Genomic DNA, 23,722 nt, shown 5'->3' on the forward strand with positions numbered 1-23,722 from the left:
CGGAGCCAATTTTCCAGCCAGTGGATCATGGAGGACCCAAGGCGACAATTGGCCAGTTTCTCCAAGAGGTGATCATGGGAAACCGGATCGAAGGCTTTTTTGAAGTCAAGATATATGACATCAATCTCTTCTCCCTTGTCCAGGTGATAGGTCACCTGGTCGTAGAAGGAAATGAGATTGGTCAAGCAAGACCTACCCGCAAATGGCCATGGGTGTGCTTTAACTAAAACTAATTGAATGAGCTTTACTTGGTGTCCTGCAGCCATTTTGAAACATGCTGGGGCTTAATACATGTGATGGTGAGCAGTTTTAATTGGAGTGGTTCCTGGAGAGCTGCTCTAACTTAAAATTCCCCCTACCTACCCCCAAGCACATGTATAGGCAGTCAAAGGTACTATAAGCAACTGGGGCTGTGCAAAACGGCAACATTTTGATTTCAGATTTGCAGTTTCAAAGGGACAGTGTCTTGTTTCACTATTTTGAAGCACTGTTCCATTTAGTTTCACTAAAACTGTTTTGGTGTTTTGCCCATAAACTATAATGGGGAACCACGGAAATGCCTATAACTTTGTCATTTTTTGCCTGATTGAGCTGAAAACAGCAGAGATGTTAGCCCCTTCTGAGGTCATGAAGCCTGCCAGGTTTCAAGGAGATGGGGTGCAGGGGTTTCTGGAAGACTGCACTTTGTCACAGAGTAGGGTCTCTAGAGATGGCCTTGATACCCCTAGGGCGCTGTGACTGCCAGCTCCACCCTGCGGGCACCTTGTTGGAAAAGATAATAGATAGGGAGGCTGCCCTCGATCTTTAGCTCGGTCACGGTCCTAATGGACTCCACTAAACCCTGTAGGTTCTCGGACCCCTTGCTGGGATTAGCTTTTTAAGTAGGTGCCTCAGGGTGCACATCAGCAGGAGGAGTGGACTCAGCTGAGCCACTTACCTCCTCAACCTCCTCTAAAGTGCCTTCTGGGGAAGGAGACATGGCTGTAGGGGAAACTTGGAGTGTGGAGCACAAACTCCAATTCTACCTCCTTCCCTAGAATTTCCCTTGCTAGGGCACTCAGATCCAGCTCTTCCTCTGGCACTGGAAGGCTCAGGCTGGGAATTGAAATTGGGGTAGAGGAAACTGTAACGCTGGTGCTGCTTGTTGTCATGGTGCTTCTCAGGGTGGTTATGGTGGGTATTATTGGAGGGGATGCAGATGCTGCTCCTACCTCCTTAGTGCCACTAGCAGCAGAAGCAGCATGGCTACTTGTTGGAAAGAGGCTGCATCTAAGCTTGTGGGGGGGGACTTAGAGCTCTCCCTCTGCCCCCTTTTTCCACCCTGGTCAGAAGAGCAGCCACCTGCCTTTCTAGCACGCTTCATGTTTGGTGTGCTGGGAAATCTGTGCGTTTCTGTAATATATGTATTTATGTACTATATAAATGTTGTACTTTCTTGCACAGTCAATGCAGAGTGTCAGGGAAAACACAGATATATTTTGTGTGGAAAGAGTAACAAAAAGAGGATTTTGGGGAAGGAATGGATTGGATCCCACTTACTAACTACAGACTAGCAGGTAGAAAGTGAGAGCCTCCTGATGCTGCTAGAGGATACAGCTCAAACTGACAAAGGCACAGCTGACAGCCCATTTCAAACACTGCTTTTATGCTCCTTCTCTGTCCCTCCCCCAGAGCACTGGGATTGGAGGAGACCTCAGGGAGGGATCACAGTCACTGCCCAGCTACACAGTCAATATCAGAGCAGTCCTTTCCCCTCCTGCTTCTTAATTTTGTATTTCCCTGCAAGCCCAGCTTCAAACCTCTTCGAAATATTTGAAACGCTTCAAGTGCCCTCATTTCACTTCAAAGCCTTGCGTTTCATTTTGGTTTCAAGGTCAAAACACCTTTGAAACAAAACGTCCTAATTTGGCACAGCCCTAGAAGCAATCTTCAGCATGAAGGGCAACATGACTTTTTTTTTTTTCTTCTTGGCAACATTTGTCAAGATCTGTCTCTTCCACAGTTGTAGTACAGGCCTGTATTACTGTAAGTAATGCATTTTGAAAGGTGTGTAGTTCTAAAGTTTTCTAGCTATGATTTCTAGGAATTGGCATCGTAGAAAATGAGGGTAGGAAGGACCTCAGGAGGTCATCTAGTTCAACTCCCTGCTCAAAGCAGGACCATCCCCAACTAGATTATTCCAGCCAAGGCTTTGTTAAACTAGGCCTTAATCTCTGAAGGTACAGGGATTCTACCACCTCTCTAGATAACCTGTTCCAGTGCTTCACCACTGTCTTAGTAAGTTTTTCCTGATATCTAACTTAGGAAAAACCTAGGGTTACTTTATGATCTTGGTTTGTGGGGGTCAGGTTTGTATATGTATCCATCTAGTAGACTAAAGCTTCAGAGCAAAGTTTAAGCATGAAATGCTGACCTCTGCTGGAAGGACTACAATACATCATATCAATAGAAGAGAGAATAATCATGGTTTAATAAATCCAAACATCTTCCTCCTAGGGAAGGGATGCAGTCCTTGGTGCATATTCATAGAATACAAGTAATTACTTCCAGACCCATATAATGAGACTTCTTGCAACAACTTATTTCTCTTTTCTTTTGTCCTGGGCCCCCTGGTAACATGGCCTACTGGGGTAGGAATTGTATTAACACAGTGCATGTTGAATATTATCCTATCCAACCCTCTTCTCCATTGGAAGGGGAGGAGGGCAGTCATAACTGGCTAACTCAGTTAATTGCATTTGGAGATCACCTGAGTATTTGGTCACTTTCTGGTTCCATACACCCACATTCTTGATGGCCCACAGGAGCCCGGTTCTGTCTGCATACATCTGTATATTACTAGTGCAGGGGACTGCAAGGTAGCTTTTTCTGCAGAGCACTGGGAGTAAACTGAACCTGCTGACCTAGCTTGCCAAAAATAGTCTGAAATGTACTATATGACCTGAATTTTTCCACGTGTTCAGTGCCACCACACTTTGGATTAGGCTGACATTTGCCTTCTGTGTGAGCAGGAAGGTACTTCTGTCAGTCTTGTGTAAAACATCCCTCTGTCTACAGACACTACTGAAGTATAAGCTTTATCCTGTTAGGCACTATGAAAAATGCATATGATCCTGGAATTGATAGCTCATGATCCAACATCTTTTGCAAAAGCTTTCTTTCATCACTGATTTTAAGTGAAGTGCAGACTACTTAGACCAGTGGTCCACAAGGCTTCCAGTAGTGGGCTGGAATGGCTCGGCTGGTAACCAACATGGGCTGGTGCTAGGCCTGGTCTCTGCTTCTTGCTGCCACCTAGCTGCACTGTGACATGGGTAAAGCCCTTGCTGCTCTTCAGGCTAGATCCAGTGGCTCTGGGTTATACCCTGATTTAGACTAGTTATGGTATTTTGCTTTTCCTGCCTGAAAATTGTTTAAAAAAATACAGTATTTTGTCATTACCAGGATCTTAATGCCTACAAAAAGCAAGGAATGGCATTGCTCTCCAAGATGGGAGAGTCGGTCAAATATGTCACAGGAGGTTATAAACTAAGAAGTCGACCACTGGAATTTGCAGCCATGGGAGAGTATCTAGATATATTTGCTCTAAAGCTTGGAACAATTGACCGAATAGCACAGCGGATTATCAAGGAGCAGTTGGGTAAGAACTTTCCTCTGGGCAGGGAACTTGGCAGCGATTTTTGTCTGCTGACAGTAGTACTGCCTCTTCTCTATTAAAGAAATAAATAAAAAATGGACACTACAGAGTCTGAAGGCTAGCATTTCACTTGAATGGTTGTGCTGTGTACACTCTTGTAAATGCATTATTTTGTTTAAAACTTGAGTTACCTTGACTTGGTGTGTGGTAGGGTTTTTGTTTTTTTTGTAACTGGGTTTTGGCAAACCAAACATTTTATTCCATTTATGCTCTTATTTTTGAGGCTACAGTGGTTTTAAACTTAATCTCTGGCTAATGTATACACTTTTTTTAATCCTGAGTTGAGCATCTCACGATAGGTGTTTTGGCTTTTTTTTTTAAGAAGACTTGGGTTGCAGTCTCAAAAGCCTGCAAGACTACAGCATAAGGAATTGGCTTCTGGTCTGGTCAAAAAGCTCTAACTTGAGCCTGTTAAGTATCTCCTAACATTTTTTCTATAGGAAAGTGGTTGGTTTTGTGGGGTTTTTTTTTGGGGTGTGTGTGTGTGTGTGTGTGTGTGTGTTTTAACCTTAACTCCTATATAGGTTCCATGTGGAAATTTCATCTTTCCTAATGTTGTGGAGGCAGGGAGAAATTAGGGCCTTGCACTCAACAATAGTACCAGTGAATTCTGTGGTTTTTTGGAGTTTACTCTTGGCATGTGTACATACTTTCCTCCAACAAGAGATGCTGTTAATACAACACAAGCCAATTGCATGTTGCCAGGTTTAGAGTTTAAAAAAAAAAAGGGGGGGGGGCAGTAAACTGACAAAACTATTTAATGTTGATCTACAAAGAAGCCTTCAGTTTTCATAAACTATGCAGTTAAGTTCTGACTTGACACGCTGTACTTGGTAAATGTCAACGTGCATGCATTGATTTCAGTTCTGCCAAAAGGCTGGACTACAGTAATCTTCCAAAGTACCTGTAAAAATAACTTGCTGTGCTTTTTTTTTTTTTTTTTTTTTTTTTTTTTTTTTTTTTTTTTTTTTTTTTTTTTTTTTTTTTTTTTTTTTTTTTTTTTTTTTTTTTTTTTTTTTTTTTTTTTTTTTTTTTTTTTTTTTTTTTTTTTTTTTTTTTTTTTTTTTTTTTTTTTTTTTTTTTTTTTTTTTTTTTTTTTTTTTTTTTTTTTTTTTTTTTTTTTTTTTTTTTTTTTTTTTTTTTTTTTTTTTTTTTTTTTTTTTTTTTTTTTTTTTTTTTTTTTTTTTTTTTTTTTTTTTTTTTTTTTTTTTTTTTTTTTTTTTTTTTTTTTTTTTTTTTTTTTTTTTTTTTTTTTTTTTTTTTTTTTTTTTTTTTTTTTTTTTTTTTTTTTTTTTTTTTTTTTTTTTTTTTTTTTTTTTTTTTTTTTTTTTTTTTTTTTTTTTTTTTTTTTTTTTTTTTTTTTTTTTTTTTTTTTTTTTTTTTTTTTTTTTTTTTTTTTTTTTTTTTTTTTTTTTTTTTTTTTTTTTTTTTTTTTTTTTTTTTTTTTTTTTTTTTTCCATCTCTGCCTTTCCCAGAATACTTGGTGGAACTAAGAGAGTATGGACCAGTTTACTCAACTTGGGGTGGGTTGGAGGTAGAGCTAGGAGAACCCTTGGAAGGTGTGTCTGCCTGCATCGGCAATTGCTGTACAGCACTTGAGGAACTGAGTGAAGACATGACAGAGGACTTCCTGCCTGTACTCCGGGAGTACATTTTGTACTCGGAGTCCATGAAGGTAAGGAGCCTTGTGACCATCCCGTTTTTTCTATATTTTGTGTGCACCCATAAACGAGCATTCCTGAATAGACCCTACCATTCACTGTGTGTGCATGTTTGGTTTTCCATCTGGCAGTAGTTTGTTGCAGGAAAGAGGATCAATTGCTATCTCCGCCCCCTCCCCGCTTTCCAAATATTGAAAATATTAAACTTCTACAGAAGCTTGCAGTTTTGCAACAACCTCAACATTGGTAGACTTCCACAAGTGAACAAGGGCACATTATTCTGATGCAGTATTTTCTGATCAATCCATGTACAACCTCTAAGGCATGAAAATTTTATAAGGGGTTTTTTGCCTGAGAGCTACAGTCAACTTGGAGATCTGTCAAGACCCTGAAGAAATTGAAACTTCCACATGCAAAAAGAGCCTCACCTGACAGACATGTCTGTGGTGCTACTTCTGCATGACATCGCTCACTTGCACACTACAGAACTTTATCATTTGGATGGACTGTACTGCTCCATCCTCTATATAGCCCAGAGGATGAAGGTAACACTTTTAGGATGCCAGCAATGTGGTAGAGACTAAATAATAGTTATTGGAGGAGTACTTGTTTCACTACATGGTTATGTTGAGATACATGCCCTATTCACCAGTGGAAAAAGCCTTAGTCAGGGGCTTGTTACTGGGGGGTGGGAATAGCTGTATTGTCAGTGATGTACACCCTGTGTGCAAATTTTAATATTAGACTAGTATTACTAGAAAGAGTCGGAGGCAGGGGGGGGCAGCATTACTTTGACCCCCCCCCCCGCCCCCCCCCAAGAACTTGAGGCTTTTTATACAGAATCTGACTACTGTAGCTGATAACTAGTGTCATGGTTCCTTTCGGACTGAACAGGGGGCGTGTGCTAGACCTCAATCTACCATTGTTCTTGTGCATTAGCACAATGGTAAACTTTTTTTTTTTTTCTTTTAACGTGCTGAGCATTGTTAGCCAAACCTGAGATCAGGCTCAGTTCTTATTCAACCCTACATGTGAAAGATGGATTTATCTGATGCTACAATAATGCTACTTAAAATTTATGAATGTGTGATATGCTACACTCTACATGAAGTCTCTCAAATCTGCCTCCTGTGGTCATCCAGCACCTAACTTTCCATTAATCAAAGGTCAGTCTTTCAATTCTAACCTTTTCAGCACTGATGAGCAGTGACCTAACTTTGCTGTTCCTTTCATGAACGGGCACATCAAATGGTCCTCAACATGCCACTTCTATGCTAAGGTTTTGGTTGCTCCCCTGAAATTACCTGACAAAATTGCTGTCCAAAAACATGTATGCATGTTCTGAGATTTCCTTTTTTAATAGGAGTATCTTTGCAGTCCATTCAACATGTAGGGCAGTTTATAGACACATTTTTTACTTCTCTTCCACAAGCCTATAAAAACAAAAAAAACAACTTAAGGTATTGACGTTTAGGGTCTTGGTTCCTTTTGAAATTAGGTTGTGCTTGGGAATAATGCTAAATATTTGCATTGCAAGTCGCTGCTTCCTCTGTTTTAAGAGTTAAGGCACTTCTGACATTTTGTTTTAACAAAGTAAGTTTTTAAACATTAACTGAGTTAATAGCATTTTAAAGCTGATATTGAGCCAACCAGGGTGATTAGCATGGGTTTTAGGTGATCTGTGGCATGAGAGTGCTTACATTCTGTAAAGCTGTAAGCCACTGTGTATATGTTCAGCATTTTATACTTTTTTCTTACAAAAAAACAAAACCTGAAGTGTCAACAAAAAACAGTTCTGCTTGGAGCACCTCAGGAAAGTCCCCAACAAGGTATGTGCTTTTTTTTAAAGTTTTTTACTCAAGAAATGGCACCTGAAATGCCTACTTCCTCAGCTGTCCGCGCGCGCGCGCGGACAGAGATCTTGTACTTGTAACTGACTTCTTTTGGTATCTTGTCTTCCTGATTTGACTGGATTTTACATGTTAAAGTATGATACTTGCATACAGACTTTCCTTCAAGTTGTCTGTCAAGTGGTTTATGCAAAAGCTGATTGCACTAGAACTATGCTTCCTCAAGCAGTGAGGTGAAGGTCTCTTCTCAATTTACAAAACCCAAGGAAGAAAATTTCTTTCACTTGAGCGCTCTGTCCCAGAGAACCTGACTTAATTTAGGTTTACTTCATGGACTTCAGTATACAGGTAGCAGTTGCTGGCCCCAAATTGGCTTTGCTTGTTTAACCTTACTGTGCTTTGCGTATGCCTAAGCAGGCTGTGGCATGTGTTCTCCACACTAAGGTATTTTAATGAAAGTTGGTAAGGAAAGCCAGTGATTGGGGATACTAGTAAACAAACAAATAAACACACCACCACTATCACATTTTAAGGGAAAACTCTTCAAGTGTAACTCTGTGCTGTCCATAGTATCTTCCCCAGGACTTCACCTTAAACCTCACTTGTTTTGTTCCCATGTTTCTGCAGGTAGGGAGGATAAGCATTTTGCCAGGGCAAAACAAATGGGTTGATGGGATGGTTGGATCCAGGCTACTGGTGTTCTTTAGGGATACATGCCCTCTAACTGGGTGCAACTAATGCAACTGAATAAACTCCAATGCAGTTTGAATCAGAGTAAACTAATCCCAATATCTGGCAGGATATTGGTGCTGTAAATTGGTCTGCCTAATTGCTGTGTACATGTTGATGATGATGCTTGCTGTGCAGTATAGTAAACTTACTACACAGTAAAAGTGCACATGTGGAGGTGCCCACTGAGTCTAAAGCATTCAGCATTTTGCATAAAACTCTTCTGTTGTAAGAAGCAGAATTGTAATTGTAGAATACTGCAGGCTTTTGAAGTTTAGTCTGCAGTGTGCTTGCCTGACTTTCAGGGAGTGGGGGGGAGCTGGCAGGGATCAGTACTTGAACCAAAAAAAAAGTGTAGGTCCCCAGGATCTGGAGGACATGAAGAGCTGTGGTAGAGTAGGGAGTAAGGATGGAGCTGGCTGTTCAGAAAGATGACTCTTTAAGCAGTGCAAGGGATTTAAGTTTCAACAAAAAATTAAAGGTGGGGGATAAGAGGGACAGAGTTCTGGCTGCACAGAGTGACCAGTTTTAGTGGGGTTGGGGTAGGAAAGAGAATAATGCAGCATGGGATGTCTGGAAGATGGACTGACTCAGCTGCTGTCACAAGATACTTGCTGTCTACACACAACACTGAAGTGGTTTACAGTGAATTGGTTCAAAATAGTACTTGACTTTTTTTTTTTTTTTTCCCCAGGCACTTATGAAACCTTCCAGGTAGCTTTAAACCAGTTTAACTGCCTGTCGGTACTTTCACAATATACAGTTAGTGCATAGGGGGTGGGAACAGGGAAATCTTTTTCTTTCATTCCATGAAACTAGATTAGAGCAAGGCTTCTAAAGCGAGGCTGTTGCTTATTTGGTAGATGTTCTGTGCCAATGCAATTGGCAGCTATTTAGATGAGGTTCAGAAGTCTTGTTTCAGTCTATGGCTGGCTGTCCAGCCCTCCACACTTGACACCACGCTTGGTGAATTTGACCCAGTGGGAAGATTCAAAGCTGGCCTAAGAGAACAGAGCCAAAGCAAAAGTCTGTTCTGCAACAAGGAAAAGTATTAAGATTACGTTTGCATTTTTACTAATAGCTTTGCCACTTTTTCATGCAGGGTTTTTTTCCCCAGAGTGAATATCGAAAAGCTCTCACTTCTTCTGAGGGACTACTCAAGTGACAACTTGGGCAGTTGAAAGGATACCACTCTAGTTAAAGCAATACAACTGTCCAAGAGTAGAGGTATTCTGGACTAGGTACTACCTTTCAGATGTGCTGTACCTGAATCCAACAGTGCTTTCAGGTGCAGACAAGCCCTTTCCTTCTATAACTAATCTGGTAAGGATCATTTCTTGGCCTCAGAAATGAAAGAGGCTAAAGGTCAATTCAAAAGGCATGGCATCTTTAAAAGGGGTAAAGTGGGGAATGTTTCGGGGTTACCCGAACAATCATGGCTTAGTAGGGAAGCATTTTTTCCCTCTGAGAAAATCAAACCTGCCTTGCAGCATGTGTGCATCAATGTTCCATGGGAAAGGCAAGAACCTATTAATGTTTAATGTAGTTAATGGCTTTTACTAAAATATTGCACAAACTGTGTGTGTATTTAACCCCCACCCCTTTTTTAAATAGCATGTTGGCAATTATCAACAGTGCATTGGGGCATTTTGAATATACTTCTAAATCTAAGTCCATTCCAAGTTAGTTCCTCACGTAAAGAAAAGGTGGCGACAGTGGGATAAAAAGGCTTTTGATTCAAGGGCTGTAGCCTTTGGAAATGCATCCTTTCTCTGTAAGGCCTATCTAAGTGAGGAGTTGCCTAGGAATTTCTCATTAATGCAAAGGTGTAGAAGGAGGGAAGGTTCTTATAAATGTTTCTTTGCTTTGGGACCGCCCTGTATCTTGTGAGGATGGCCTTGAAGTTGGAGCATGAGACGATGACTTGACTAGACTTTTATTCCCTAAACTGTCAGTAAAACAGCTGTTATTCACAAACAAATCTCTTAGCCCCCATGGTGCCTTCCTTCCCCATCCTAGAAGAGAAGCATCCTTACTTCATAAAAAATGCTTTGCAGGCTTTTGTTCTGAGCTACAAGATTACTGTGCCCTCTTGAAGAATATTTCAGGCAGGAGTGTTCTGTGTTGCATTACTAAGCAAAGCCTGAGATCCCTCCTTTCTCAGAGGAAAAAGAAAGCAGTATTACTTGTACTGCATGCAAGGCTGATGTGTTGGGCTGTCAATTTTAATTATTCTTCAAACCCATTTTTAGCTTTCTATTTAGACTGCCCACCAAAATAGTCCCAACCAATCAACATTATCTAGTATCAGAATCCTCTATTCTAAACCATTAGTCCTTGAAGGTACCAGTCAACTTGCTGTACTAACTTCAGATTTCCTGGTCCATGATTTGACACCAGTGTTGTAAGAGGCAAATAATAATTTCTTAAAAATCCCCAGCAAAAAATAGATATTTCTTCAATATCCCTGTGTACCAAAGAGGAAATACCTGTTAAATAACATTCATGCTTTCAGTGCTTTTTTAATATCTGTGGAGGGGAAAATTTTTATGTGGGTTACTTCTTCTATATTCTGAGACCTGATGTCTTACATTTTTGCTGTAAGCAAATAGCATGCTTGTGTGTGTGGCTTTTTGTGGGGGGAGAGGAGGTTTGGGGGGTGGGGGGGAAGGACACGCAAGGAAGCTGTCCCAAACTATTGAAGGAATTATCCCTTTCCTCCTATTTCTTGGCAATAAATGTCTAATTTCTTTGGAGTGAAGAATACTGTGAAATATGAGAATCTAAATTAATACGGACTAAATAAGTTCAGATACTGGAGCAACCCTGTAAATTAACCCCCTTCACTTCTGCTGTGCCTCGAGGAATAACCCAACCCTAGCAATTACTAACTGTTCCTAATTGAATCCTTGAAATATCGTCATAGGCTTGCAGGTTTAGTGTTTGATCATGTGCCATCTTGTCTATTTGCTAATACCCTTTAGTTGGTGAGAAGCTGTACCATTTAATTCGGGGATTAATTGTGGATTAAACTATTAGTGTGTTAACTTCTGCTTGCTATAAGCATGGCCTGTCCTGCACTGCTCTTGTGACTTTACTGTAGCTTTATGGTAGGGGTAATAGCTATGTATAGAAGTTTTTGAATTTAACAAACTGCCCTTGTCTCCTGGAATAACCAACACTTGACCAAGCTTTTTACTTTTGTTTTTTGTTTTCTTAAGATGAACTGAAAGCTGAGGCCCAAATAATTAGGTTAGCCCTCTGCATGGCAGGATATGTGACTTTATAAAAACAGGGCCAGTAGGGCATGAGGGATTGCTCTTCAAAGGAATAAGCAAGGAGCTTATCCTCTAAATAAGAAATCTCCTGGGACTTTTATTTTTCCTCCATGCAAAATATGCACTTTAAAAAAAGTAATGCCCATGTTTAGCGATGGTCTTGGCATACAATTGCTAATACTAATATAGTAAACACAACCTCAACTAATGTGTTTTATAGATCAGAGCTTAGGACAGACCTACATCTGCAAAGCTGTCGTATATCATGCTGTAGCCTCTTGCATGTAAATCTGTGACTGGATATCCAGTGTTTAATAGGACTGGTTAGGCAATCCTGGAGCTTTTTTACATGTGACATAAGACTGGTCTTGTCTTTGTTAACTGACCTGGAGGAAACAATCCTGGGTAGCCTAGCCAAGTTGTCATAAAGTGTGTGTGGTTTGTTTGGGTTTTGTTGCATTTGTTTTTGTTTTTTTTTTTCTTTGCATAAAAACATTCTCTCCATCCTTAGACAAAGCTTTCATGCTCTCACCCTTGCATTTTTAACAACAAAATAAAACGTGACCTTTAGGTCACTCCTTCAACAAGTCATGAAACTATTGTCACCTGGCCAGCAGAAGCTCATTTTCAGGAAGATTGCTTGCCAACTGTGTACAACTTTTGTTTCTCTTGTTGCCTAGTGATTTTTTTTTTCCCTAATGCTTTATAGATTGGATTCTCACTTTAACCTTTCTTCCAGTTAAGTTTCTGCAGGCGAGTCAACAGATGAATAGAGAAGTTAAGTATCTTGGCAAAGGTTGCACTGAAAACTGGTTGCAAGACTTGGGAGTCTTGGTTTTTTCAGCCTCACTTCTAATGATTACAAATCTTGGTTTGCATCTGCTTCCAGGGTAAATGGTTCAGCCTAGAGTCAGTCTGTGTGTGTCTGTCTGTCGCAATGCCTACAAAATAAAACGGGAATCTGCTGTTCAGTGCTGACCTCTGACTCAAGTGACATGTCAACTTATATCCAGCCTGAGGTCTCTAGCAGGGTGGGGCAGTAAGGAGAGTTACCCTCATCTGCTTTCAACCTTTGCGCTTTTCTTTCTCTAGAATGTGCTGAAGAAGAGAGACCAAGTTCAAGCAGAGTATGAAGCAAAATTGGAAGCTGTGGCCTTGAAAAAAGAAGACCGTCCAAAGGTTAGCATTTGAAAAAACTTCAGTAAAAACCAAACCTGTGGCACTCTTGTCTGTCAGTCTTGGCTGAGAACTTGCTTAAAAAAAAAACCACTGCGAACAAAAGCATTGCCACTTCTTACCTGGAACAGTCTCTTTTTCGTTTATAAGCTGGCCTCAGAATGAGAACGAACAGTGATGATGGGTGGATATTTTCAGTGGAGAAAAAGCTAATGGGCTAAGCATGTGGAGGGAAACGGGGTGGTGGTGAAATCTACTTGAACCTGTAGTTACATCACTGCAGCAAAGAGGAAATCTTTGGATAGGCCCTGTGGGGGAACACTACTAGTACATCATGCCACTAGCATGATCTGAAACCCACTGAAGTATAAGTGAAAAGACTCCACTATACTTTGGGTCAAGCATTTTTTAAGAATTAACTGTTCCTTTGCATGCTAGTGAGAACTTCTTCTCTTTTTTTAAATCGCCTGTGGGATGCAAGGAGAAGTGTACTTATCAACTTTTGCAGGTTGATAAGCCTGGCCAACACCCCCTCCCCCAATGACCTTAGTGCTCTGTTACAACTTTCTTTAAAATTTTGCCTCTTTTTAGCAAAGAATTCTCTGGTTCTCAGTTAACTTGTTTACAGTAATTAAGTATCCAGGAAATGTCCTCACTTCAGCCACTAGAGGGTATTACAGGATTTGCATTTTGGCATCTGGGTAACAATGTTGGTATTGATGATAAAGCCTATGTTGTGCATGTCTTTCAGCTTTTTTCTTTTTCTGAAAAAGGTGTACCCATCACCATGTTCTTTGAGCAGCCCCTTTCCTGTGCCTTTTGATTTCACTAAGTACAATAGTGTCTTGATTAAAGGGGAGGGGGGTGGGAAACCACGCAAGTTCCTTAGCCCTGAGTGCTGTTCTCTGCTTCTGTTGGACAACCACCACAGTGACCACACAGGATGTGGATGCTTCAGTTACAAACCTTCATTACAGGATGTGGTGATTTTTTTTTTTTTTTTTTTTTTTTTTTTTAGCTGTTTCTCCCCTTCCTCCAGAGGTGAGCAGGGTGGATCCCAAGTAGGCCTGCTTAGTCATGATTGCAGCTGCTAAATTCTGTACTTATCTTTGGTTCCAAGTGCAAAACAGCCATCATGCAGTCATTGCTGCTATATGTAGATTCGTGACTAGCGATTACCTAAAGCCACAAGCACCTGACCCTGCCACCACTCGCCCATCACCATAGGACTCCCTATTAAAGGAAGACACCTGCACATGTAGTCTTTAATGGGGATGCCATTGTGCATCAGCAACCACACAATACTTTGCAGGAAGGAAACTTTTAACCTGATGGCAAGGAGAATCCAGACAACTGGAGGCCTCTATTCTGCTGCAGCCTTCCTCTGCCTTTGCAGCCATTGTGAAGTATTTTCTTCATTGGTCTGCTCCACTGTTGAAGACTACTTCTTATTTTTGAATTGCTATTAGTCTAGGAGCTCTTGACCTTGATGCCCTGGTTAACCCTACTAGCAATATAAAACTCCAGAAAGCATCACTTTCAAGGTTATTTTGTAGAACACAAGTTCCTCTTCCACATCAGTTGATTCTTGAGAGGTTATCCAATTCTAGAAGTGCTGCGAACAGTGGCAAGAGAAAAAAAACAAACCACTGCAGACACTAAAAAACGTTTTTAGAGAAACTTCCATTAGTGGTGGTAATGTGGCTAAAACCTAAATATGAAGAATCCTGACTGATCACATTCACATTGTTAAACAGTTGTGGACTAACTCTTATCATATTGGCCATCACAGGGGGTGGAAACTATGTGCACAACTCTGCTAAAAATTAATTTTAAATCTTATAGCTGGTTCAGTCACTCATTTTGCAGGTTTTAATAAGAATTAGAAAGATAATCTAGTTTCAAGTAACTATTCTTATTTGAAAAAAAAATAGCAACTAATCTACACTGCTGTTTTGTTTCAACAACAAGGAGAAATATTTTTAAGGCACTTATTTGAATGGCCTCCTGTTGGGCATGTCAGCCTTTTATATCTGCCTTGCAGTGAAACTAAGCACCTTCTTGCCAAAGTCTTCAGTAGAAACTGTTTCCCATTTCAAAGTTTCAATGCTTCCAGTGGAAAAGCCCAATTCCTTCCGCATGTTGAGGTGAAAACTTGGCCCCACTGAATGAATTACAACAACTTAATTGAGATCCAGTTCCTGTAGACTTTCAGGGTGGATTAGTGCTCTGTAGTCATCCCACCTGACTCGCAATAAGTCATAGATCCTCTTAAAGGCTTGTTTCCAGATCTGGATTTAGTAGAGTATATGTAGCTCAGCAAACCCCAGTGGTCTGTAGATTGTAACACTGGATTTGTAATGGACATTCTCAACCTGTGGTCTGTATTGCCCCCTTTTGGGGGTAATGCAGTGCCCAGAAAGTCACTGAAATCTTTTTTGCTCTTAAACTAAAAAAAACCCAACAAAACAGCTGTTTATGGATTCAGAGATCCTCAAATGTGAACAGAATTTATGTGGAGCCTTAAATCTTAAGCAGAGCAAACTATCCCATTAACAGTCAAGGCCCTGGTGATTTCTGTGGCAATGGAATTTTGACAACATGCTGCTGAATTGACCATCTTCAGCCCAGAACCCACCAGTGGGGGTGAATTACACCTGCATTTAATTTTATTTTTTATTTTTATTTTTACTTTTTTTTAAGCCTAGCTTGCATATCTCTACATAAGTCCTCCCAAGACTAGTGTAGATACATTCTCACATGTGGATATATGGCCCCCATGTCACGCTGGGACCTATCTTTCAACACCTTCACAGAGGAGATGTCATTTGTATGCTTCCTGCAACACTGGGGCTTAGTAGGAGGTAGGGGCCTATGTTCTCTCTTCTGTGGATCTGCCAGGAAAGTCCAGACCCAACTATTATTACTATCCCTCCCACCTGCCCCCCAGTCCTCTAGGATTCAGCAAAATGCCTGGTACTGTGGTATTTCTGGCATCGCTGCACTGATACCTTTTTTTGTTCAGTAAAATATTGAAGAACTAGAGCTCTAAAAGTTAGCATGACTTCTCAAATATGAAAAATAAATTATAGTAGCTAACCATGCATTCCTGAAGGAGTACTGAGCTATCTGAAGAATAATCATCAATTGTTCTCACCACAGAAACCCACTAATTACCCAAATAGAAACAGGGGCTCACAAATTGGAAGTCCCTGTTAAACAGTAGTGCTGTGCGAGAGCCCTTTTAAGCTTCAGAATTCCTATCACTGAACAGAGGCAGTGGAAAACATTTTGTTTTATTAGAGGAACTTCGGGCATTTTATAGACGTGCTCCAGGAGGCAGGGGGGTTGCTTTAATTAGCAAGCCATGCTAATTGAAAGCGCCCAAGCATCAAGCATCTCTGCATCCCCACGCTGAAAAATGGTGGTGGGGTGCTTTGAACTAAAGCTCATTGAACAAACTTTAACATGCCCTGACTCCATTTTTCAGTATGGGGATGCTGATGCAATTGACACTGGAGGCTGGAGTGCGTTAATTTCAGCGCTCTAGCAGCCTCTGTTAATCGAGTCTGCTCTGACATGCTGGATTTACAGCACATTGGGCCAGTCTTGCTGCATGTCTGTAGGAGCTCTTTGTGCATTGTTTATGTAATAGTGGGATCGGCTGGATCTTCCCTCCAGGAATGCAGTCAGCCAGCACTCCCTGATGTCGCTGCATGTGTTTGAGAGTAGCTATTCAGTAGAACCACCATTTCTCAATGACTTGTTGAAACTGCAAATGTGTTTTGCCCATCTCTAAATCTTTACCATATGTGATTTTTTTTTTTTTTTTTTTTTTTTTTTTTTTTTTTTTTTATGAAGGATCACATGAGGCCTTCATCTTCCTGTCACAAAGATGATGGCAGGGGGAAGAAACTGTTAAAGTTTTCAGCAGTGGGTTCACCCAGCTGGCTTAAATTTGGTATCACTTTGGTGGTGGTGGCAGTGCTGTGATGGGCTTTTTTGGTGGCGAACAAACTGCATTTTATGTCTAGTAGATGCAGTCTGTTGAACCCTCCATCTTTTTTTAGACACCTTACTGAATATGCTGAAAGCATTGGCACTGAAGAGAGCCAATAGGGCAGGATAAAATGAAGCTGTGAAAGACCTGAGAACTTAGCAAAGATAACTAAGCATGTGCATGGGACCTGTTAGGTGAAGGAATAGGCATTGTATCAAGGACTACTCCTTTCAAGTGTTGCGTGCCTCTTTCATTTGGTTTTGAATATCTTAGCTGAGCTTAAAATTGATCCTCCTTATTGACATGGTTCTGCCCTTTTGCATCAGTCCTATGGCTTCCTCTGAAGTCTGCACTAAGACAGAAATGTATACATTTTTCGAAGCGTGCTGTGTATGAGGGACTTTCTCAGACCGGTGAAGAAATGGTGTTACTACTCCTCCTGCTTTGGGATTTAGCAAATATTGTTCTCCCCTTCTCTCCATCTTACCCCCCTTTTAAAGGGGTAGGAGTGCTGATACGGAGGCTGTTAGTTGCCCAAGCCAGAGAGGCAGCTCGGCTGTCAGAGCAGAGACTAGAACTTCTGCAGCCTAAAGTTGGAAGGCTTCCTAAAGGGGTTATAAAGGGAAGATGGCCATTATTTAAAAAAAATGGGGAACTACCATAGCAGTGCTCATATCTTTTGGCTGCATGGACAAAAGTGGCATGGGGCCAGTCTGTGCCCCAGGGTCCAACCCCATGTTGTCATGCTTGGCCCTGTCTGTGCAGTCAGACCTGAAGGGCTCCCCTGGGTCTGGAAATCTGACAGCAGAGCAGTGAAAGTTAGCTACCACTACTCCCCACTGAAATTCAGGCCCATGGGGAGGCCTGAGGGCCAGGAGTTGACACCCCTCTTCTCTCCCCCCTCTTTGCCTTCAAAATGTGCCAGGAAGTCATTCTGCTTATCGCCATTCTGCACTAGTGATTGACTTGGCAGTAGTGAGTTAAACATTCCAGACTGGCAAATGAGTTCCTTTTATCAAATATTTAAAGATCTCTGCAAGGAACTTGAGCTCAGAACAGGAGCTGAAGTAAGAATTTTTTCCCCTAGACTTCCCCTACACAGATGATTTGTGTTTTGGTTTAACTAGTTGCTTTCCTCAAATCTGTGGTAGTAAAACCAGTAGAAATTGAGGAGTGAATAATACAAATATTTAGTTGAGTCCGGTAAAGGGGATAGAACTTAACTAAAGCTAGCCGTTCTCTAAACCCAAGACCAGCATAAGGGGTGGGGGGGGGGTTTCTTTTGGTTTTAACTGGTTTTAAAAAAAAAAAAAAAACCAAGCTGAACTAAACTGGTCTAAAATGCCATCTCGAGGTACAAGTCTGTAAAACGAGGTGGTAGGTAACTAGTAATGACTGAAGTGTAGTATGAGAGAATTCATATTTGTCCACAAGTCGTACCAAACTTTAACAGTAGAACTCTGCTAATGATTTTTCCAGAGTCTCTTGTATAATCCTTTCCTTTTCCTTAGAACTCTTTTCTGATTTGGAAGGAACATGATTCCCCCACTTGGAGTAATGTATTCCTATATCATCCTAATGATGCAACAGCAAGGCTGGAGAATGTTATGTATCTTTTTATTTGGAAGTTGATTTTAATGATGGTACTTTTTTCCTCCTTGCCAGATGTTCTAGCTTAAACTTGTCAGCCAGTGGTTTGGTATCCTTGAATAGAGTATTCAGACCACAGTCTTTAGTTAAGGCCGCTGGGGCTTTTTTGTGCTTGTGTGGGAAGTTCAAACATACTCTGTCAGTCAGCCTTACTACTTCCACTGAAGTGAATGGTAAGCTTATTTCCCTAATAACCTTGCTGTAGGTTCCCACCACCAGACTGGAACAAATGAAAAATTCAGCACAAAAAGAAACTGACCTGAGCAGGGGTGGCTGCAGGTGGTGTTGCAGAAAAAGTGGGAGCAGGATGTCCAAGGGGGGTACCCAGGTGGAGGCACTAGTGCCTTCCTCGCCCTCCCCTACTTGCAATACTGCACTGTAGGCCAGATGCAGATCTAATTTAAATTGCTTGGCAGGTCGGATCTGGCCCAAGGGTTGCCAGCATCTAACTGCATTCTGGAGAGATTTATACTCCAACTATAGATCTGGGCTTTTTTTTAAGTGAGTAGGGAACTTTAAAAATGGAGGCAGTTCTGCAATTCTGTTGGGGTTCATTGGTCCACACAGGTATCCTACATGTGGGCTCTTTATTTAGAAATACAGTCCATATGTGGAACTTTCATGTACTAGGCTTCAATCCTGAACTATTACTGGAAAATAAGATGGAAAGAAGACTTTTTTTCATAAAAAGCAAAGCTTGTTTTCTGTTTAGTCGCATTCCCCAAGAATTTGCTTGCTTATTTACTATCACCTTACCAAGGCACAGAGGGCCCATGTATCCAGTTCTGTTGTCACAAGCAGTAGGTCTGTGTGAAGCTTTGGTCACTGATTCAGTTTGGTGGCCGAATCTCTGAATCAAATCGGGAGACCCTTGAATTTCTCCAAATTTGAATCGGAACCCTCCAAAAGAGATTCAATGATTCAGCCGTAGACGTAGCTTTTAAATAGTTTTTCTACATACCTCAAGGTACCAGTTGGCTCGAACACTGAGATGGTGGGGCAGATGGAGTGTCACACAGGAGCATGTGGGGAGTCCCAGTGCACTCTGTGGTGGACCCAGAAGTAGACCAAAAGCCCTTCCCATCCACTTCCAGGTCTGCTGTGGAGCATGTGGGGGACCCCACCTCCCAGCTTGGTGACTTGTGCCTCCTGGGTCTGGGGAGACGCCTGGGGTCCCACCCACAGCTGATTGCTGAGGAGGGGGGGGGTCCCCCGCACTCCTGTGGGACGCTCTATCCGCCTCACCATTGTAGCATTCACAAGCTGCACCTGGTATCTCCAAGGTATGTAGGAAAAACATTGAAAGCTGTGTATGTCTGAATCGCTGATTTTCTCCAAATCGGCATCAAATCTTCAGATTCGGCCAAATTTGAATTGGGACAGTGATCCAAATCAACAAATTGAATCGCTGTCCTGTTTCCCATCTCCTCCTCCTCCTCTCCCCCCCCCCCCCCCCCCCCCCCAACATGATGAAAGGAAACTTCCATTTCTTTGTACACATGGAAGAGAGAAGATCCTACCCTACCTGCCTAAGTGGGATTCTGTTTCACTCTACAAGAGTCCTGTTCCACAATGAAGCAAGTTCTGGCTTGGTGCCTCATCCTGTTTCGTTCTCTTATTCTGCTTCTCCTGGAGCTGTTCAGTTACAGCTCCCGAAAGAAATTGTTTCAAGTAAAGAAATAGAAGGACTGAGTTGTGCAATGGTATGTATGTAAGTTGTACATTCCCAGTGATTTGGGGAGGATGGAAAAGAAGTAACCCTAGCATTGCTAAGAAGTCTGGCTTCTCTCAGGTGCCAACAGATGTGGAAAAATGTCAGGACCGAGTAGAGTGCTTCAATGCTGACCTGAAAGCGGACATGGAGAGATGGCAGAACAGCAAACGCCAAGACTTCAGGCAGCTGCTTATGGGAATGGCAGACAAAAACATCCAGTACTATGAGAAGGTAACACCCCAAGTTGCTGTAACACTAATAGCTTACTACCGGTGACCTTTTGACCTTGAAATTAGGGGCATGGCTTCTACACTCCAGTGCTGCACTGCAGTGGATGTTAGTGTGATGGATTTCATGTTGGGCCTGGAGGGCTTTTAGCTTCACTCACAGGAGCAACCCACTTCTTTTGCTGTAGGTCATCCTGGAGCTGCTACTAGTGTTTAGCATTACCACTGACTGATCTGAGCATGAAACAGTGGCTAAACATGAGGGCAGTGGAATTACCTCAGTGATGCTGGTAATGCAGTAGTTTGATGTTACCATCTGAGATGCCCCCACTCTGTCCAGGTTTGGTGCTTCTACATGCATCTGAAAACCAGCTGCCTTATAATCAAGAGTCTTGGTATCTTCCCTTTTTTTTTTTTTTTTTTTTTTTTTATGCCAGCACTTTCACTGAGTTAGTATAGTAGGAGCCAAATGTACTGTATGTCCTCATAGTAATCTTAAGGAGCAGCAAATGGGTGTGGGAGGGGGGAGTAATAGTCTTAATTCAGCCCCATGTACATGATGGGATTAATCTCTTAGTTTTTATAGTGGTGTACTGTCTGTCACTCTCACTCCAGCCTATAGTTCATGGAGTCCCCATCGTGGCAGCAAGCTGGTTGCCTAATTTATTATCCAATGGTAAAAGGTCTATACTGTTTTAGGTAACTTACTTGGGTGTGATACTGTAACTTGTCTGAGAGCAAAATGAGTCTTGGCATGTCTCAAATCTGGAGTTTAAGCCTATAATCTGTACACAGTTCAATAGTTCTGTGTGTGTGGTAGGTTCTCTAAATCTATGTTGTGATATTTCTCTGGGATGTGTGCTGCTGAAACCTTGAGGTGCTGGCAAGTGAGAACAGAGTTTGGGTTCAAGTAAAATGTTTAAAATCTAATGAGTTTTATGTCCCAACCCCCTTGACTAAAAGAGAAAATGTAACTGTGGAGCTTTTAGTTCTAGCAAGCTGAATTGACCAAATGGCCTTGTACTTGATTCAACTTTAAACGGTAGTTAAGCTTATCTTGCAGCTTTTTTACATCTTCATTTCTTTGTGGCTTCGCTTTTATTTTTCTTTACTTGCTGCTTAGACTCCATTCCAACAGGCAAAGGCTGACTTGTACTATGGAGCAATTTCATGCCTCCATTGCTCTGCCAAGCCTCCCTGCTAACAGACCACCATCAGTTGCTTAAAGCTGTTTTTAGTAAGTTTTTTGCCTCCAAAATAACACTTTAAAGACGCAGTGGAGGCTGCAGTTGCCATAAGATGTAGCATTTAAAATTGGAAAGGCAAATATTATGTTTCCTTAAGTGTAACTTGGGAAATTCCCAACTTGCCAGTGGTTTAGACTAATGACTAACACTTTGGTGCATTTTACTGTGATATGGCAGACGGGTGAACAATTTTTTATTAGGAATTTTTTTAAATCCTCTGCTTTTTTTTTCCAACTCATAAACTGCTCAACTGGTGATCAGGACCATGCTTTTGAGATGGTTTACCTTACATGATAGAGACTTGGAGTGAAGGAATAGTAGTATGTAACTAGAAACTTACTGCTGCATCTTTTCTTTTTGCAGTGCCTTACGGCGTGGGAATCAATTATACCACTATTACAAGACAAGCCAGAGACCAAATAAGAAGCCTCTTCATGGACCCTTCTAGCCACATATGTGCTTAGTACCACTAAACGACATACTGGAACTATCCAATGCACTACTTTGTTGTGATAAATGCCAGCTGTGCTTGGTTTGGAACAGACCCATTGAAAGCAGTTTTGAATTTCCTCATCTGTTTGTATTTAAACCAGTGTTTCATCTTTTGAGTTACCTTGAATGGTTCCTTTTCCATCCTATGGTGTGATCCTGGGATCGTAATGGAAATGCACAGGGATTTTGATAAAGAAAACTTACCTCTTTTTTCCTGGAAGGAACTAATGAGTGGAACACTAAAAAGATGAAAATAAAACTCTACTGCAAGATGCCAATATGACATCTTTATTACCATCCTCTTTTGTTTCATAAATAAGGGTTACTACTTATGAAACAGCACTCTTCAACCACTCCTTGTAACCTTTTTTGATGCAGAGGTAATGGTTGGAAGGGGGAGGCCTTTTGGCTACTGTCTGTGAATTCAGCTCTAGGACTGCTTAATTCATAGGGAACTTTTCATGGGGGAGTTGAGCTGGTCCTAGAGAAAATATACTGATGCCTCCTGCAGAAAGCTTGTGATGCAAGCATGAACTGTGGTTTGTGAGTGTGGCATGCTGTTGGTTCATCTTGAATATCCATGCTCGTTTGTTTACCTTGGTGACATGAAGTAATGTGTATGTGGGCCAGGTTTAGGGATCAAAGGAGAGTGGAAGTGAGTTTATGCTGCTGCCTATCCAGTGCGAATGGACAGGTGTGTACTTGCAGTTCTTTTTCTCCAAAGCTAGCTCAAAAAGGGTATGATTTTTTTTGTATGCTTTAACTTTGGAAGTGTCTAAGCAGAATCCAGTGTTCTTCTGGCTTGAGTTGGTCAAGCTTTCCACTGTAGTAAAGACGGATTCTTGCTTCCTTTCTTTTTTTCAGCAGCCAAAAGATGTATCAAGTGCTTGCTTCTATACCAAGCATTGTGCATGTGTGAAACTGGCCTTAAACATGTTGAGGTGGCAGGAATAGTAAGTTAAATACCCCATGTTGCAAATCCACTTCCTGTTTGGTGTTGGTGGCCTTAATACCTTCCAAAGGAAGGAATACTGCCAAGACTGGTTACAGATGATCTGATCTAGCAGTGCATGAAGAATCTCCAGTGTTTTGCACCTTTTTTACCCATAGCAATCTGGGGCTGGTTTCTGTTTGCCAAAACATTGGTGTAACATCAGGCTTTGAATATGAGCAACAGTTCTGCCTTTCTTGACTATTTGCCCAGTAGTTTTGATAGGAATTATCACATAAACCCAGGGAATCCCAAATATGACTAATTCAGAGGAATTTTTCTAGTCACCTTTTTCAATTAGGATATTGAGGTGGAGGGGAAAGGCACAATATTTAACTTTTCTTTTAAATGCTGTTCTCCCACAGAACAATTTAGTTGAGCAGCACTTCTGCTGAGCAAATGAAGGCTTTTCTAAACCAGAACAAGGTTGAGGAGGGGATGGAGCTGTCATCAGCTGAATAAATCAACTTTTCATTCCAATTTTTTGTTTTCAAGTTCATTAGAAAAAATGGAGCAAATAGTCTTGTAGTTGCAGGGTATGTGGTCTCAAAATTGTCGTAACTGTTTTAGAAGGTACTATTAGCAAAGTACACTGCAGCCTTTGAGTAAGGATTATGGTACCAAGGTGGTATGGTGTTCCACTTAAACATGTAGGTAAGAATTTCACTTTCTTCAAAGGCAGCAGGATTTTGTGAAGGCATTTTTGGGTTTGGTGCCCTTGAGTTGAGCATGTGACTTTTACAGCCAAGCAAAATGATTATGTAAATCGATGTCTGAAGTGGCAAGAACCTTAAATCTTTGGAAGGGAAGTTCTGATCTGTTACTGGAGGTGGCTGCAGATGATACAGTTCATCAATAGATGCAAGTATTGCCCGGTTTACTTGCTTGTTTTCCACCCTGCCCCCTTTTCCAAACCAAAACAATTTAGCGTAAGCCAGTCTGGGAAATTGGTGAAGGGCAGGATGTTACTTCATGAATTATTACAAGTGGTAACCACCTAGAAATGTAGG

General features: G+C 41.2%; 1 protein-coding gene across 1 annotated transcript in view; it reads left to right on the forward strand.

The window, feature by feature from the left end:
* Positions 1-22,001, forward strand: part of SNX30 (sorting nexin family member 30) — a 42,726-nt gene extending 20,725 nt beyond the window's left edge. Inside the window, exons 5-9 of the mRNA XM_014524916.1 lie at positions 3,445-3,640; positions 5,173-5,372; positions 12,308-12,394; positions 19,834-19,986; positions 21,593-22,001. Coding sequence (XP_014380402.1) covers positions 3,445-3,640; positions 5,173-5,372; positions 12,308-12,394; positions 19,834-19,986; positions 21,593-21,652 — 696 coding nt within the window. The 3' untranslated portion in view covers positions 21,653-22,001. The remainder of the gene's footprint in view (positions 1-3,444; positions 3,641-5,172; positions 5,373-12,307; positions 12,395-19,833; positions 19,987-21,592) is intronic.
* Positions 22,002-23,722: the final 1,721 nt, after the last annotated feature.

The sequence above is a fragment of the Alligator sinensis genome, unplaced genomic scaffold, assembly GCF_000455745.1.
Source record: "Alligator sinensis unplaced genomic scaffold, ASM45574v1 scaffold371_2, whole genome shotgun sequence".
Taxonomy (NCBI): domain Eukaryota; kingdom Metazoa; phylum Chordata; order Crocodylia; family Alligatoridae; genus Alligator; species Alligator sinensis.